This window comes from Rhyacophila brunnea, unplaced genomic scaffold (genome assembly GCF_057557595.1).
Source record: "Rhyacophila brunnea isolate RB1 unplaced genomic scaffold, BYU_Rbru_1.0 scaffold_22, whole genome shotgun sequence".
In the NCBI taxonomy this organism is placed as follows: domain Eukaryota; kingdom Metazoa; phylum Arthropoda; class Insecta; order Trichoptera; family Rhyacophilidae; genus Rhyacophila; species Rhyacophila brunnea.
Window position 1 is genome coordinate 36,069,806 of NW_028232882.1, and position 15,270 is coordinate 36,085,075.

At 34.9% G+C, this 15,270-nt stretch overlaps 1 protein-coding gene across 1 annotated transcript; it reads right to left on the minus strand.

Annotated features, from left to right (window-relative positions):
* Positions 1 to 211: 211 nt before the first annotated feature.
* On the minus strand, positions 212 to 13,553 carry Syngr (synaptogyrin). Its single transcript, XM_085949786.1, has 5 exons — positions 13,440 to 13,553; positions 7,116 to 7,353; positions 4,234 to 4,373; positions 1,577 to 1,757; positions 212 to 1,323 (listed from the first exon to the last, which is right to left on the minus strand). The coding sequence occupies exons 1-5, from the start codon at positions 13,539 to 13,541 to the stop codon at positions 1,292 to 1,294; spliced, it is 693 nt and encodes a 230-aa protein (XP_085805912.1). The 5' UTR covers positions 13,542 to 13,553; the 3' UTR covers positions 212 to 1,291.
* Positions 13,554 to 15,270: the final 1,717 nt, after the last annotated feature.

Here is a 15,270-nt window from a genome sequence, read left to right on the forward strand (position 1 = left end):
TTTCATTTGCACCAAAAGGACAATTAATTAACTAGGCAGTATTTAGTACAGTAGAGTATACGTTTTATAACTTTGCACTCTTTACTATACTGAAACGCCTCTTTGCCTGAATACCCTGCATAAAATTAGATCAAATGATATTTACTTGTATAAACATATGTAGTAATAAATAAATAGAAAGATAATATAATATGTAAAAAAAAATATTTTTCGAATAATATTACATCATTTTCATCCTAGAGTCGGCGTGCAAAGTTATGAAGCATATACTCTACATTTAAGTACATATTATTGAATGGTTTTCATGAAATAACCAAATACACAAACACCAATGATAAGATATACATTTTAAAAATCAGGTTACACATTGATCACACTTTAATTTAATTGTAATCAATTCGTGTTCAGACAGGAATGAATGTTCGAGATTATATTCTCTGGAGTGTAGACTGTCAATTTTCATTTCATCCCTCCCCCCCCCGATTCTCTTCCATTGTGATAATAAGTAATAAGCCTACTGTAAAAATTGTGTTACCTAATAAATTAATTATTGTACATTGCTTTCACGTTACGAGGTCACGCGGACGACGCATCATTCACCCGACAACAGAATGTATCCTATAAAGACAACAAATTTCAACAATGCCGATGTCAAAATAAAAATCCACTAATCATAAAATAACAAATTGCAAAATTTAAATTTAACTACGTAAGTTTTTTTTTTCATTTATATATTATATTACCACTCGGACAAGAGATAGATTTCGAAATACAAGTAGAATTCTAATGATATTTTAGGGTGGTGTATTCTTGAACTATCGAAATGTTTTCCAGAAGGCTAATTTAACTAATGATGGGCTAGCTTACCGTCTAAGTTTACAACGGAATCCATCCGAAGATAATAATAGGCCATCGAAAACGCCCACAATCACCGGATTAAGTAATCAAAATATACCTTCATAATAACATTCAACGATCGTTATTATGTACATACGTTCAGCATTTCGTACCATAACCTACAATCATAAATGAACACTTTGCATTCCAGACTGATCGCACACATTATACACCGTTAAACGATTACATTTCAAAATAAACCGGGACATCTACCGGGAGAAATGATAAATGAACTGATAGGGAAGCGAAAACACTCTCACGCGGTCTAAATGCGGCCAACCGGATAATGAATGTCGGAGCGGCCATATTTGAAGTGATCGCTGCGTTGTTGAGGATGATTTTGACGTTGAGGCGAATCCGTTCCGACGACACTTGTGCGGGAGCAACCTTCAGCTTAATAAGTCGGCGCCTGGAACTCTCCACCTCCTGAAACACCGACAGAAACAACTAAATTACAACAATATTGGTACATGACAAAGAGAAAAGGGAGTTAAATTAGAGTTAAAAGTGTTGGCAACACTGAATACATAAGAAATAAATAAAACGCAGAGACTTAATACTTCTGACGCTTCGCTTTGGTTATTTATTTATAAAATAAAGTCAATTTTAAATGAAGTCTAGGCTAATATTGGGAATTCATGATACATATAAGTAATAGTAGATTGATTGTAGAATTTACCCCTCTGACTGGAGAAAGGCGGATCCTGGTAGGCGGGATCAGGGTCGGGCGCCCCTGGGTAAGAAGAGTACCCTCCCGTCCCCCCTCCGCCACCGAGCGCACCCTCCACCTCGTACGTGGGTGCAAAGGCCGCCTCCGCTCCCTGTCGGAAACGCTGGAATGCGAAGAATGCGCAGCCCGCCTGTGCGGCAAACACACAACACACCTAGTTATTTATTTGTCACAATACAACACAATCGGTTTCTGAATGATTTTAAAAAAAATAATAGATATTTTTTAAAAATAATATTCCTTAGTTTTAGGCATGTTTTTACTTTACGAATAGAAAGTATATTCAGGAATTTATAGTGGTATCTAGATATATATTTGCTAGATCCAGCATCTAGCACTTGCAAAAAATTCATCTCATGCCTGAAAAAATCAGTAATCATGCATCTGTGACGTTCTCCATTGACAGTAACTGCATTGCCATTTTCCTTTTCAAAAAAATACGATGCAATTACACCGCCAGACCACAAACCACACCAAACTGTTAACTTTTGTGGATGTTAAGGTGTTTCAAGAATAACATTACATATTGGGTTTTCATTATGTACTCCAAATGCGACAATTGTGCTTAAGAGGACGTTCTACAGAATTGGCCTTGAGAATTGAAAATATGATTTTTTAACATGTGGTCCATAATATCTGGTCTACTAGTTAATATAAAAAGGTCGTGTCAAAGTTGTTTGTGTTAATAAATTTGCTCTGTGACTGATCCGACTCATATTTCACATTTATTTCATCAGGGCTGTCGAAGACATAAATCATAATATATATTTATATTTTAAATTTTTATTTATAATATATATTATTTAAGTTTTGTGCATCTAATGCCGGGTCCACACTGGCAACAAGTTAATTTGCTGGCAACCTCGTTAGATTTTACGATAATTATTGTAAAATTTCTTAAGCAATTATGGTAAGTATCGTAAAATTTAATGAGGTTGCCAGCAACTTGTTGCCAGTGTGGAAATGGCTTAATATCCACTGTGGTTCACGTAGTGGCATGGACCTGGGGTTAGCTAATTCAGGAAGTCAACACCCATGATAGAATTTTTTTCCAGTTTTGGTTGCATTATATTCCAAAACTCTTCTGTAAAAATCGTTTCCGAGTTTATAAATGGAAATTTCTCGGTGTACATAGTAAACAAACCTACGAATAAAAAAAGACAAAAAGGAACATACTGATTCATCGCAGTAAAATCTGGTAATCAAATTCGCCATTTTGAAAAGCGACGATTTTGCGTAAACAAATATCACGTGGTCTGTACGTGTGCGGCAAACTTCGAATGTGTTTGTAATTTTGTGCAAAGTGCGAATGTAATGTTTTCAAATAATTGATATGGATTAATTATACCATCGTATTATTTTCTCGAAATCATAAACATACTATAATAGTATTTGAGTATCAACCTATGTTCAATTTGAATTGGGTTATAATAATAATATACCCGTATATATATCAATAGTATGTTTGCTACAAAATCCACCCAAGTTATCAGTACGTACTTGCACAGGTTTGATTAAAAACCATGATGAAATTAACATTTAAAAAATATGAATGCTTAATATTATTTTGACAGCCCTGTTTTCTGATCTTCATCTCGCAGGTGTTCATAAAATAATAATAATTCTCCGATGATTAGTGATTTTTGCGAAAAGATCGATTTAAATTGGCGGGCTCTTCAGCGGGCCCTTAATTACGAACCCATTTAACCAAAGATGAGAAAAAACTCAAGATGAAATAATGAGTCTGTTTCAAGTTGCTCTAAAGCCCAATCAGCAAAATTTCGACGCACAACGTGTTAACTGTATTTTACACGCATTCAATAGCAATTCTTTATGAAGAATATTCCATGTAGTGCCATAAGAAAGTCCATGCTCTCGACACGACATGTAATTGATTGTTCAGGATTTTCACCGACACTTTGATTCACAACATCGATATTTTCAGCAATACGTTTACGTTTTTGACGGGTTGGATTTTTAACATCAAAAACATTACCATTTGACTCGAATTTTCCAATTAAATTACAAATAGTTAGCTCTGTAGGTCGATTGTTTTGACCATAAATTTCACGTAATGCCCGAAATGTAGCTCGAATAGATTCATTATTAATATAACAAATTTGAACAATTTGTATTTTTATGTCATGTCGTGAACGCTTTGAATCTGTAATTTGTTATGTTCATTATGTAAAATAAATAAATTTGATTTGATTTTTGATACAACCACATATCTTTCCATGATGATTTTCCAAACAATACTGAGCACAAATTAATGGGAATCAGAAAAAAAATGGCTGCTGCAAACGTCATTGTTTTAAAATATAGTAGTAGGTACTAATTTGATAACCCTTCTATAATTTTTTAATTCTGAGAAAATCTAATATTTTTTCATTTCTGGCATATCTCGGTTGGAACATGGATGGTGAACATTAATTCGTAGCTACTTGTCAGTACATATACCTCTATGTTTATTACCCATCAGACGGACATAGTTGTTTCCTACAGATGACACAATATCTTTGCATGTTATAGATTTACTATTTCTCAATTTATATAATTAATCATTGAACGGTTCAAAAAGATGATTTTATTATGTGTACACTCACCCATGTGAAGATAGCAAAGAAGGAGAAGACGATGGCGGCTTGCACGTTGTTCACTCCCTTATCATCGGGAGGGGATTCCGACTTGCCCCACGCGTTGGTCAGGTAGCAGAAGCCCACAAAGTACAGGAATGACCAGAACGCTGGAAATTACAATTGCAATGTTAACTAACCGCTATACCTTTTAATTCCAACGGTTTCAGATAGATAGGCTGGGATAAGTTTATTAGATAATCTGAACTGCTCTGCAGCATCAAATTGCTTAATATAGAATAGAAGTGCTGATCAATTGTCCGATCTTTATAAATATATCCCTAATGTTTATGTTAATAATAATAAACCCAACTCTGCGGAGAGATAACAAATTATAAGTTGTGTTTTTTTCACTGTACTGACATATAATATAACATTGAATTCACTTGTGCCTCTTTTACACCAAAACCACAAGATGAAGTACTCCCGCGCCCCAAGGAGCGTCATATCAGTAGGTGTGCATATTATGATATATTATAACTTATTTTTTAAATTAACACACAAAAACATCAAATAATAATAATATATCGTCGCCATAGATATCAAGAGAGCCAGTCCACAAAATCATAATGCTGAGAAACAGGCGCGCAAAGATGTTGTGTGACAAATAAAAATAACATTTTGTTATTGAACTTTTTTGTTTTTAAAGATATAACGGTGAAGCTTTGAACATATAAATATACTTTGTGGTGTTACCTTTTTATTATTTTATACAAATAACTAAAAAAAATAGTATCTTAGAAGTTATGTGTGTTATATCTCTCGACCACTGAATATTGAAATGTACAAAAAATGTAGTCAAAAGAGTTTTGTGGCTTAAATCCATTGACCACTGTGATGATTTTAAAATGCTTTTGTATACTTTACTCATTTTCGCCAAATTTGTGGCTTGGCTCCCTTGACATCTACGGCGACGATATATTATGATGAGTTAGCTGTGAAAAAAAATATTGTGTTACACCACCTAATAGTAATCTTCACTTCAACATCGCAGCGTAGAGCATGCTGTCACACTCATCGAGTGGCTATTTTTACTTTTTTGTTTACATTGTTATGCTTGAAGACAGCATTTTATAAAATCGCTCTTCAATATTTGATGTCTAGGAAATGAGTTAATACGCCTGACGTTGCGGCATTAAGAAACCCCAATAGTAAATGCGGAATATCCATAAAGGCATTTAGTAAAGAGTAAATTACCATATTATTGGAGGTGTAAAGAATGTTAGATTCTCAAATCTTGTAAATTATTCATTGAATAAAACAAAAAAAATTTAAGATGATAATTGACTAGATCACCTGTTAGGATGACACTGTCCTTTCAATTTAATCCAATGAGCTCAACTTATTGACTAGAACAAGTTTCCAAAATTATCGCTTTCACTCGTAATTCATTTTCAGTTGTCATCACTGGAAAAGCAGCTATATACAGTAATCAATTGATAGTGACAAAAAAAAAAATATTATTTGTGTTGTCATCAGGTATTCTCGTTTCTTCTTCATTCTTCAATATTTGAGGCTTATTGCAGAAGCAATTCTTACGAAATGAATGGCCTTTTCAGGAAAACCTGTCTTGAAAATAGCCTATGCATTGAACCCATGGGCTCTAGCCTGGAGGCCCTGGCTTAGGGGGGCTCGGCATGGTGGTCTTCTGCGGTGCTATTTCACGGGCAATATTTTGTTTCCTGACTAATAAAAATGAATACTTATCCAATATGACGAAGGGTCGCATGTTACTGTGCTATCACAAAAGGGGTCGTGATCAGTGCTTCATAATATTATGATGCAGAGTGCCAACAGCTCAATAATTTAAGTGGATTTATTTAGAAATACAAAAACACACTAAACATACGCGGAATAACCTTAAGTTTACCTCACGGAACACTGGAGTTCCACAGAATACCATTTGGAGAACACTAATGTAGAATAATTATTACACTATTCTTAACCTTAGCGATAGGATGTGGGGGCCATGATTGAACCCCAAACATCGATGAAGGAATGAGAAAAGAATGATAAATATGGTCACATAACAAATATAAACAAAATTATTAGTGCTATCTTTATTGCTAAAATATATGAGCAGACTCGACTATCGACATACCGATTGTCTCGTAGAGAATGAACTGAGAATGTCTAAAAATAACCGAAAAAGGCATTTTTCTTCCGTCACCACGCACTATAATTGCCTTCATAAAAATTGTTGTCGTCGGACTTTATCCATTATTTGAACAGACAACGGTAATACAAAACAATATACTTAGAGTAAATACAATCAGCAACTTGTCCAAACACAATCTACTATATATAGTTGGCAGTTATGTGTGAGGTAACAAAGTGCATACAAAGGAAAACTGTTTAGTATAGCCATCAAAATGACAAGAGATAGTTTTTTGAATACTTATAATGTTATGAACCAATCACAAGAAGCATCGAAACGATAAAATTGGTATCTGAACCGTTGTACGGAATTTCCATTGAAGGTTAGCGATTGCTCACATTGTCAAATAACACCACACACTGACAACAAACGCCCTCGCATATGCTTGAAGAATGAGATTGGCGAGACAGTGAGCATTTTTGCAAATAAACAGTTATTGTCGCAATAGTTTTATTTCCAAGCGATCGTTGCTGGTAAATCCATGCATGTGTAGACGCTATTAGTATAACTTAACGTTGATAATGTTAACAATCTATCTGGTCCTTGGTGGTCAAACCATACAAATTTCCAAATAATACAGATTTAAATTTAAATTCTGACTAGCAATAACTTCAGTCAATTAGTTGTTTCATGTTTGGCATAAGTTTATCCTTGATTCGAGTGATTTGCAAGGTATATAGTTGCAATGGCATACCTGAGAATCCCAAATCACCGAGCACGTAATGCTTGCGCGTCTTGACAGAGGACATCTGCTCAAACATGAACTCTCCCACGATGAAGCCGATGGAGGCGACGAACGCGATCACCGAGATGCCCACTCCGTAGTTGCACGCGTTGGTGTCCTTGTTGTAGAGGCACACCTCCTTGCTCGTCCCCTCCTCCACCATCCAGCCTTTTGAAGATATACATCCGAAGACCACTACGCTGAACAGCTGGAAAACAAATTTATACAATAACATTAGTATTAGTGTCTTCCCAGTCATCAATTACCCGGAGGTAGGGCTTCCTTGTAAGTGATATTATGTGGAATCACTCCATAACCAACGAGATACATTAATCAGTGACATTTAACATAACATAATACATTGGCATATAAACATTGACAACTTTCAAAGAAAACGCAACGTTCATCCAAAAGAGTTTCGATTATACTAAAGCCATCCGCTCATGAGAATACTCAAAAAAGACACGACTGAAACTAAAATTCCAGCCAGTATTTAGCTAATGTATTTCAATGGCGACTCACTGACGGGAAGACTGGAATCTCCCAGTTTCAAAACGTTCGCGACCGAAACCGAAGAGACGCGACATGCTAGTCTCCCAGTCTCTCAGTTTCCAATCATCCATAAAACAGTGGTGCCAATATCAGTTGATTCAATGAAAAATCATATTTTCTTACCAAAATTGGTAGCACTGAACTGAACTGAACAAGCAATAACAAGTCAAGACGTCAAAAGATAAAGATGGGCGAACCGATTTTTAATTTAAAATATGTGGCAGATGTTGAGAAATACTCCTGCCTGTATAATTACAGGCTGCCAGAATATTCCCGTAAAGATATTACGGAGAAAGCTTAGAATGAAGTAGGAAAGACAATGTGTTGGACAGTTTGAGGTTATGAGATTATTATTGTCAGTAGGTTTCAGTAGCGCCGTGTGCAAAGCATCAGTCATTGGCCAGTTTATGAGTTCCATCAGCAACCAGAGGGCCTTAGGGGGAATCATATGAATTTTTTGTGTTACATTAGATGGAAATTTCACTACGATTTTTGATGATCAAGTTTAATGGAAGTACATAAGAACCAACGACTAACAACTGAGAAGAGTGGAGACATCAAGCGGTGGCTCTCATCCAACAGTGGATTTAGAGTCACTGAGATTATGATTATATCTACTCAAATGTTCTGTCTAAAATGTCTTGCATTGAAAGTTTGCCATGTTAAAAATATAAATAAACTGAGAATCGGTTATGCAGCCCTCTAATGCTAAAATTACAAGAGCCAATACCATCGGAGGACTAATTTAGCCATGAACAAAATTATACAGTCCTTTCTTCATAGTTTGAAGTGATCAAAATTTCCCATGGATTTTTGTCATGAAAAGGAAAGCAATTTGATTCTGCGGATCTTCATATAATATAAGTAAGCCACAGGAAACTGACTGACATGACTCAAAGAGAGTTTGAATATTACAGGCATAAAGTAAGTGCCAAATTGAAGAGGTCACGTAATGACATCGCAATATTAAATTAATAATATCATTATGGAGTGGGCGGAAATCACTTTTATTGGCCATTGTAACCAATCAAGATAAGGTACAATATCGCTTGACCTGTTTCCAGTGGGTTTGTTAACTATTTTTTTTTACAATTCAAGGTCATGCGGCCCGAAACAGAAATTGGGAATATTATATAATTTCACAGCACTCTCCACTCAAAAAAAACTCACCACTATATACAAATTATCAGGCTTCATACCTTTGTGGCACGACCTCAAGGGTTCTGTCACCGTGGCCGACCCTCCCTCACCCTGCAGCAATGCTACAAGAGCGACCTACGCGCTGCAGGTCTGATATGGGGGGAGGCGCGAAAGTCGGCAATGGACCGAGGGAAGTGGCGCGAACTCGTGCTTGCCCTATGCCCCAAACACTGGGGCATGACGGAGTGAAGTAGTAGTAGTAGTTTTCAAAACACCTACTTTATTATAGCAATTAAGGCGATACATCAGTGAAACGGCAAATGATTTTCAACTATAAGCGCGACGAAATTTTGGACTCGCTGCCATTCGGAGAGAGAACGCCATTGGAACACGTCAATTTGTTTCGTGATGGCGACGGGGGTATTCATTATTAAATTGTGTAAAGATGACCAAAAACGTTACCCATTTACTTTAAAAAGAAAACATGTGAATGAATATATTATTATTATTACTAATAGAACAATAAACAGAACATTAAATAGACGCATTTAGGATTTATATGACAAATCATATTTCGTTTGGAATGCGTCATTTGCACCCGCGACCCGCAATCCGCGCATCGCCTAGCCACGATCTTTTTAGACCGTGCCTCAACTGAGGTATAGACTTAAGAAATCAGAAAGATTAAGTTTTCTATGCCAAGAGGTATTTTTGTTCATTGAATCTCAGAATAACTTCAATCTAGCTGGATGAAGACATCTAAAACAATGATAAACACATTGTAAAAATATCACTCTTCGTATATAAGGACGTATCTTTGCTCATTGGTCCAGCATTGACTTTTATAAAGTTCTGGCATTTTTGATAAGTTCAGTATGTAATTATCGATTTATAATGCAAAACACGACCGATAAAGGAGTGGTAAAATTCAATTGACTCAACAGATGAACAACATACATGTTTTTTTCAATCTGGAATGCTGGACACTGATACAATGACAAAGAACATGCCATCATCTATGACGATGACGTATTTACAATTTGTTTATTAGTGTTTTACATTTAAACTGTTTCACCAAACATCAGCGGGATTCATTCTTCTGGAAATTTTCTTGAAAAACAACTTGTATTATCGCCAGACGCAGGATTTAAACCTATACCCACGGTTTCTGAGATGCGTGCTTATTAATTAGCAATATATATTGTAGTATGGATGTCACTAGTTATTTTGGTGATTGAAAAAAGACATAAGAATTACTCTGCACTATTTTCAGTATTATGTTAAGTAAATGTTCATAATTAAAAATCATTTTTCCAGATACTTACCTACATAATAAATAATCGTTTATAGTGGAATGGAATAACTTAACATTTAAATTGTGCAGATTGCGATTACTTCTACGAATTACATAGGGTAAATTTAATTATTGTTACCGGTAATATTTCTGACTGCTCTTACATGAAGATGAAGCCTATTGCATTAAATTTTCTGTCGAAAAACTATCGAACTTCACGCTTATGTGGTATGTTTATACTTTATAGTAAAAAATCTTTCACGACTGCCTGATACGGCTACAATACAGATTGTGATAAACATATTCACACATAGAAGGGAGAATCCATACAAAGTAACACAAATTATTTGTAAGTCATTGAAATTTAAGCTGCTTTTCATAACTATACAACCAGGATTACATTTAAGAAAATGATTCAAAACTCTTCCAGCATTAGTTCTAGTTTTCACAATACAATTATGAATGTATTCTTGGTGAAGTCATCATAAATGAGTTATATTAAATTATAGAGGATATTTTTTAAGTAACACCATTAGTCAGACGTTATATAAATGAATACATTCAATGAATTTGTATCAGATATTTGATATCAATGAGTATCAAATCAATATTCTTATTGAATCTAATAAAATTGATTACTGCCTGCAATGCTCCATGAACGATGTGTCATTTTTTGATCTCAATGCTATACGGTCATCTCTTTCCAATATCATCATCGTCATCATCAGCCTGAATCTATCCTATCCGATAAAGGCCTCTTCAAGCTGCTTCCACTTCTCTCAGTTCCTGTGCATTGCGTTGCCACATACTTCCGCAGAACTTTATCATTTCATCGATCCAGGTCATGTCAGAAAAATGTAATACGTACCTACAATTTACAAGCAACACTTTGCTACTGGAAGCTTGTAATGAATCTGCGATGCAAAATGTCTTGCGGCTAATTTAATCATTAGTCTTGATAACTTTTCAGCTTTACTGTCATATTATAGTATAAGTTCTATCTGAATAGAAAAGGATTTTTTTATATTTTTGATTCTAGGTACTTACTTAATTTTATGAATGTGAAGTAAAACTATAAATAATGTATTATATTTTGTTAAATATTAATGAGGTAACACATTCAGAAAGAAACGCAGTGCTGATGATGGCTGCTAATAATATCACAGACGGAACATAGAACCAATGCCTCAATACGGCAGGAACAGAGGATCAGCCAGAGACTGTCATCTTATTTATTCTTCAGAACAGAATTAACCTGCCATTGGTGATGCCAATTGGGCAACGTCTGCGTTCAACCGAATCACTTTGGATATTGATAAATTCCACCTGCACGAAGGTTAGCAAGGAAGTTTAGGAGATTAAAATCTAAACTAAAATCTTAAAATAGGGTCTACTAGTTCACTCAGTGCACTTATGTATTTCTTATGGTTTTTGTTTTAATATTTCTTGAATTTATAATCTGTCATGCTCACTAGGTACCTATATAGGTATATGTATAATAAATAACTTTGAATTTGTAACTGTGTGCCTACATCATTGAATAAGGCTCTAAGTACCAAAAAGTAGTATTGCCTGTAGTTACAAAATACTGAGTCATTGCAGTAAAATTTCATGAAGCAATCACGGCAGCTTCTATAATTTTAGGTATTAAGAACTCGCAAGTGTCAACACACTATCGTCAGCTATTTTATATTGAATGCCGTTGACCACTGCAGAGCTACTTACACCATTATAAATAAAACACGCCAACGGACTTACAACGTCAACAGGTTTAATTATTTTGCTGTATTTTTTTGACTTGCTTGAGGCACTTAGACTATAGTTGAAGTTATTGGCGTTGGTATGTAGAACATTTTTCTATAAAAATGTCAGTTTTTATTATTTTGGTACTTAGCGCCTTAATTAATACACGTATTCATATGATGTGATTCTTTGAACACACTGTTCGCCGAGGCCAGGATAGCATCAAAAGGTTACTAGTGCTGGGTAGTGTGCCAGGAAAAAGGGCAGAGGACGAACACCGATGAGATTTAGTAATCAAGTGAAGGAATTTACTGGAAGGCTTGCAGAGGATAGAGAAATGTGGAGAAGGCTGATCAAGAATTCTGTGGTATTCTAGAGATCATAATCTTCAGTCATGATAGTGATGACAAAGATTATCAGCTACCAATTCACTCAAAATTCTATTCAGGGTGAGTGATTTTATACATAATAAATTAGTAAAATAATCATTGAAGGTGTTAGGTTAGGTTATGGTGTACTGTACGACAACATCTTGGCTACGTGAAGGAAGGCGCTGTTGTCGACTAAATGGGAGGAGCTTGTTAGTTTATAATGGAATTGCGGTTAAAAATGGGAGGAGCATGTTAGTTCACAGTTTTATACTGTTTTACATGTTGTCATATAGTGTGAAATTTTGCAGTTCCAGTATTAATTAACAAAAAACACATAGCACCTAGGTAAATAACTTGATTTGGTAACCTTATAGACAGTTTAAGAGTAAACCTTTTTTATAACAGGTATAGGAATATTACTTTTGGATCCAAATACTGAGTTATTATTCTAAAAAATCGGTTTTGTAACACACCAATGGTAAATTTATTACAGAACAAAAACGGCATAGTAGTATTATCTAAGAAAAATGAATAGTACCCAATGTTATTTTGAGACAATTATAGGCATTAGTATTTCGTAAGTATTTAATTATAACTAAATAATATCCGATAAATAAAGAATTGGTAATGTTTAAAATGTTTTAAAAGTTGAAGTTAAAAAAACAATCATGATTTTCTTCTCGAAAATTTTGCGCAAACGAACATTATCATAACATCCTTTTCTCTTCTTAATCTCTTCCGGAATTCGATGGCATTGCATTAATGAGCGAGAGAATAATTCATTAGTACGCACCTACAACTTGTATAGTTAATTGTGAGTTATGTGTCTAATAATAAATTGAATTAATAAATAGAACCGAGGGGGTTGAGACTTGTTATAACATTTTTTTGAGTGTTATCCAATATCATACCTAGGTACGTATTTATGACCCTACCAACGGAAAGCGATGCAAAATGATATATATTTTATTCGTCCGGAGCAATATATTGTTTCCAAATATAAATAAGATTCGTAAATAATCAATAAAGGGCACGATAGCGAGATGAGGATTGATCTTGCCACCCCACCTCTGAAGTAAATTTTTCACCCCACTCCCACAAATGTCAAATCGATTTTCCGACATTCAAACGGAATGATGAAAAATGCCTTCGACGGTATTTGAAATAATAATATATGTCGCTTAAATGACTTACCCAGCAGACCGCTCTTAAAATAACAGGGGGCCTTTGTGCAAAGGCAATTGGATCAAATGCTCCGCCCGCTTTGCCGCCTCCGTAAGCGCCCGTGCCTTCCATCTTTAGAACACTGACTACGCGATGCGATTACACACTGTAATAATAAAACACTGAATGTGCGACGATCTCCAAAAAATAATATTTCAATATATTGGCTGGCGTTTATTAATCTAAATAATCTAAAAAATACTATCGTACAATCAAATTTTAATATGATTAAAAATTAAATGATCGCTAAGAATTTATTAAGCAGTGATTTGACTTTTTCTCGGACGGTAAAACAGGTTTCGTCAATGGTAAATAAAGTTACATCGGAAAATTCCATTTTCTTTCGTTCTTTTGAAATTCAGTAGAGGGAGGTGGTGTTTACTTTATATCAAAACATGTTTTCAATCTTTAGTTTTTCTACACTACAAAATGTTTGCATGAAAATTATTAGGTACTATGCAAAAATATAACTGGATTTATTTCTTATTTTAATAATATGTATGTAGGTCATGGCCCCCACAAGGGGGGAGCTGACAGGGCTCTAGGGGCCCGGGCTTAGGGGGACCCGTCATAGCGGATCGTCCAGATAAATGAAAAAATATACACACATCTTAAAATTGCTCTAATAATAAAAAAGTCCATTTTAAAATTAAAATATAAGGTTGTGCGATCTTATTTTTGGTTGTTATAATATGTTGATACTCGACAACTCCATAATTCGATGTGTTAAAAATCGCTAAAAATACACTGAACTTTATTTGACCTCGAACACCATTTTGGAAAACGTCACTGTGGAGTGTCAGACTGCCTTTAAACTTAGCGATAGGTAGGGGGGGCCGGCAAAAATTCTGATCTGGGGGCCCGCTTCAGGATGTGAGGGCCATGATCTAGGTTACCACTTAGGCAATGGATTCAAGCACTAATGTAGCTACCTACCTATTGGTACAGGCAACAATTTCAGATGTTGTTGAAATATTATGATTGATTTTAATAATAGAATTGATGATTCTGATCTTTTTTTTTTCCAATTAAAAACCAATGTTTATTGTAAAAAATAGCTATTTTACTACGTTTTTATTAGCTCATATTCTTGTTTGTCCAGTACAAATTTTTTTTTGTTTGTCCAAGATTTGTGTTGGACGATTGAAGATTTTTAACTAACTCCCCGACTAGCTAGACATTTGAAACTTTTAGAATATATCAGAACACAACGACAACGCATTATTTTAATACTTTTAGCCTTCTTTAAGGGGGACATGCTCAGCGTAGGTCAAAATTGAGCTATTGTTCTATTTTCAAAGCATGATCCTGGACATACCTTAAACGTTGTAGATAATCTCTATATATATAAAAATCTCGTGTCACGATGTTTGTGGTCGCACTCCTCCGAAATGACTCGACCGATTTTTATGATTTTTTTAATGTATATTTGTTAGGTATGAGAATAGGTCAACAAGTATATTTTATACCGCTAAGTGATTAGGGTATCTCTATCCAGAAAAAAATTTCTTTTATTTTTTTGACATTTTTTTTTTGTATTTTTTTTATTATTTGGCATCAGAAAATACCTATAATTCCATATTTTCACCCTCCTACCCCCACCCTTCCATTTTTTAAATTGCGATTTTATTATTTTTGTATGAACAAATTTAACCGTCGTTCGTATTTCAAACAGAACGAAATTATTTATGTTGTTGAATGACATATGGCGCTACGTCCGAGAAGAATTCAAGAAAAGCGTCGCGTCATTTTGACATTTCATTCGGCATATCACAACGCAGTGCGTGCAAACTTTGTACGA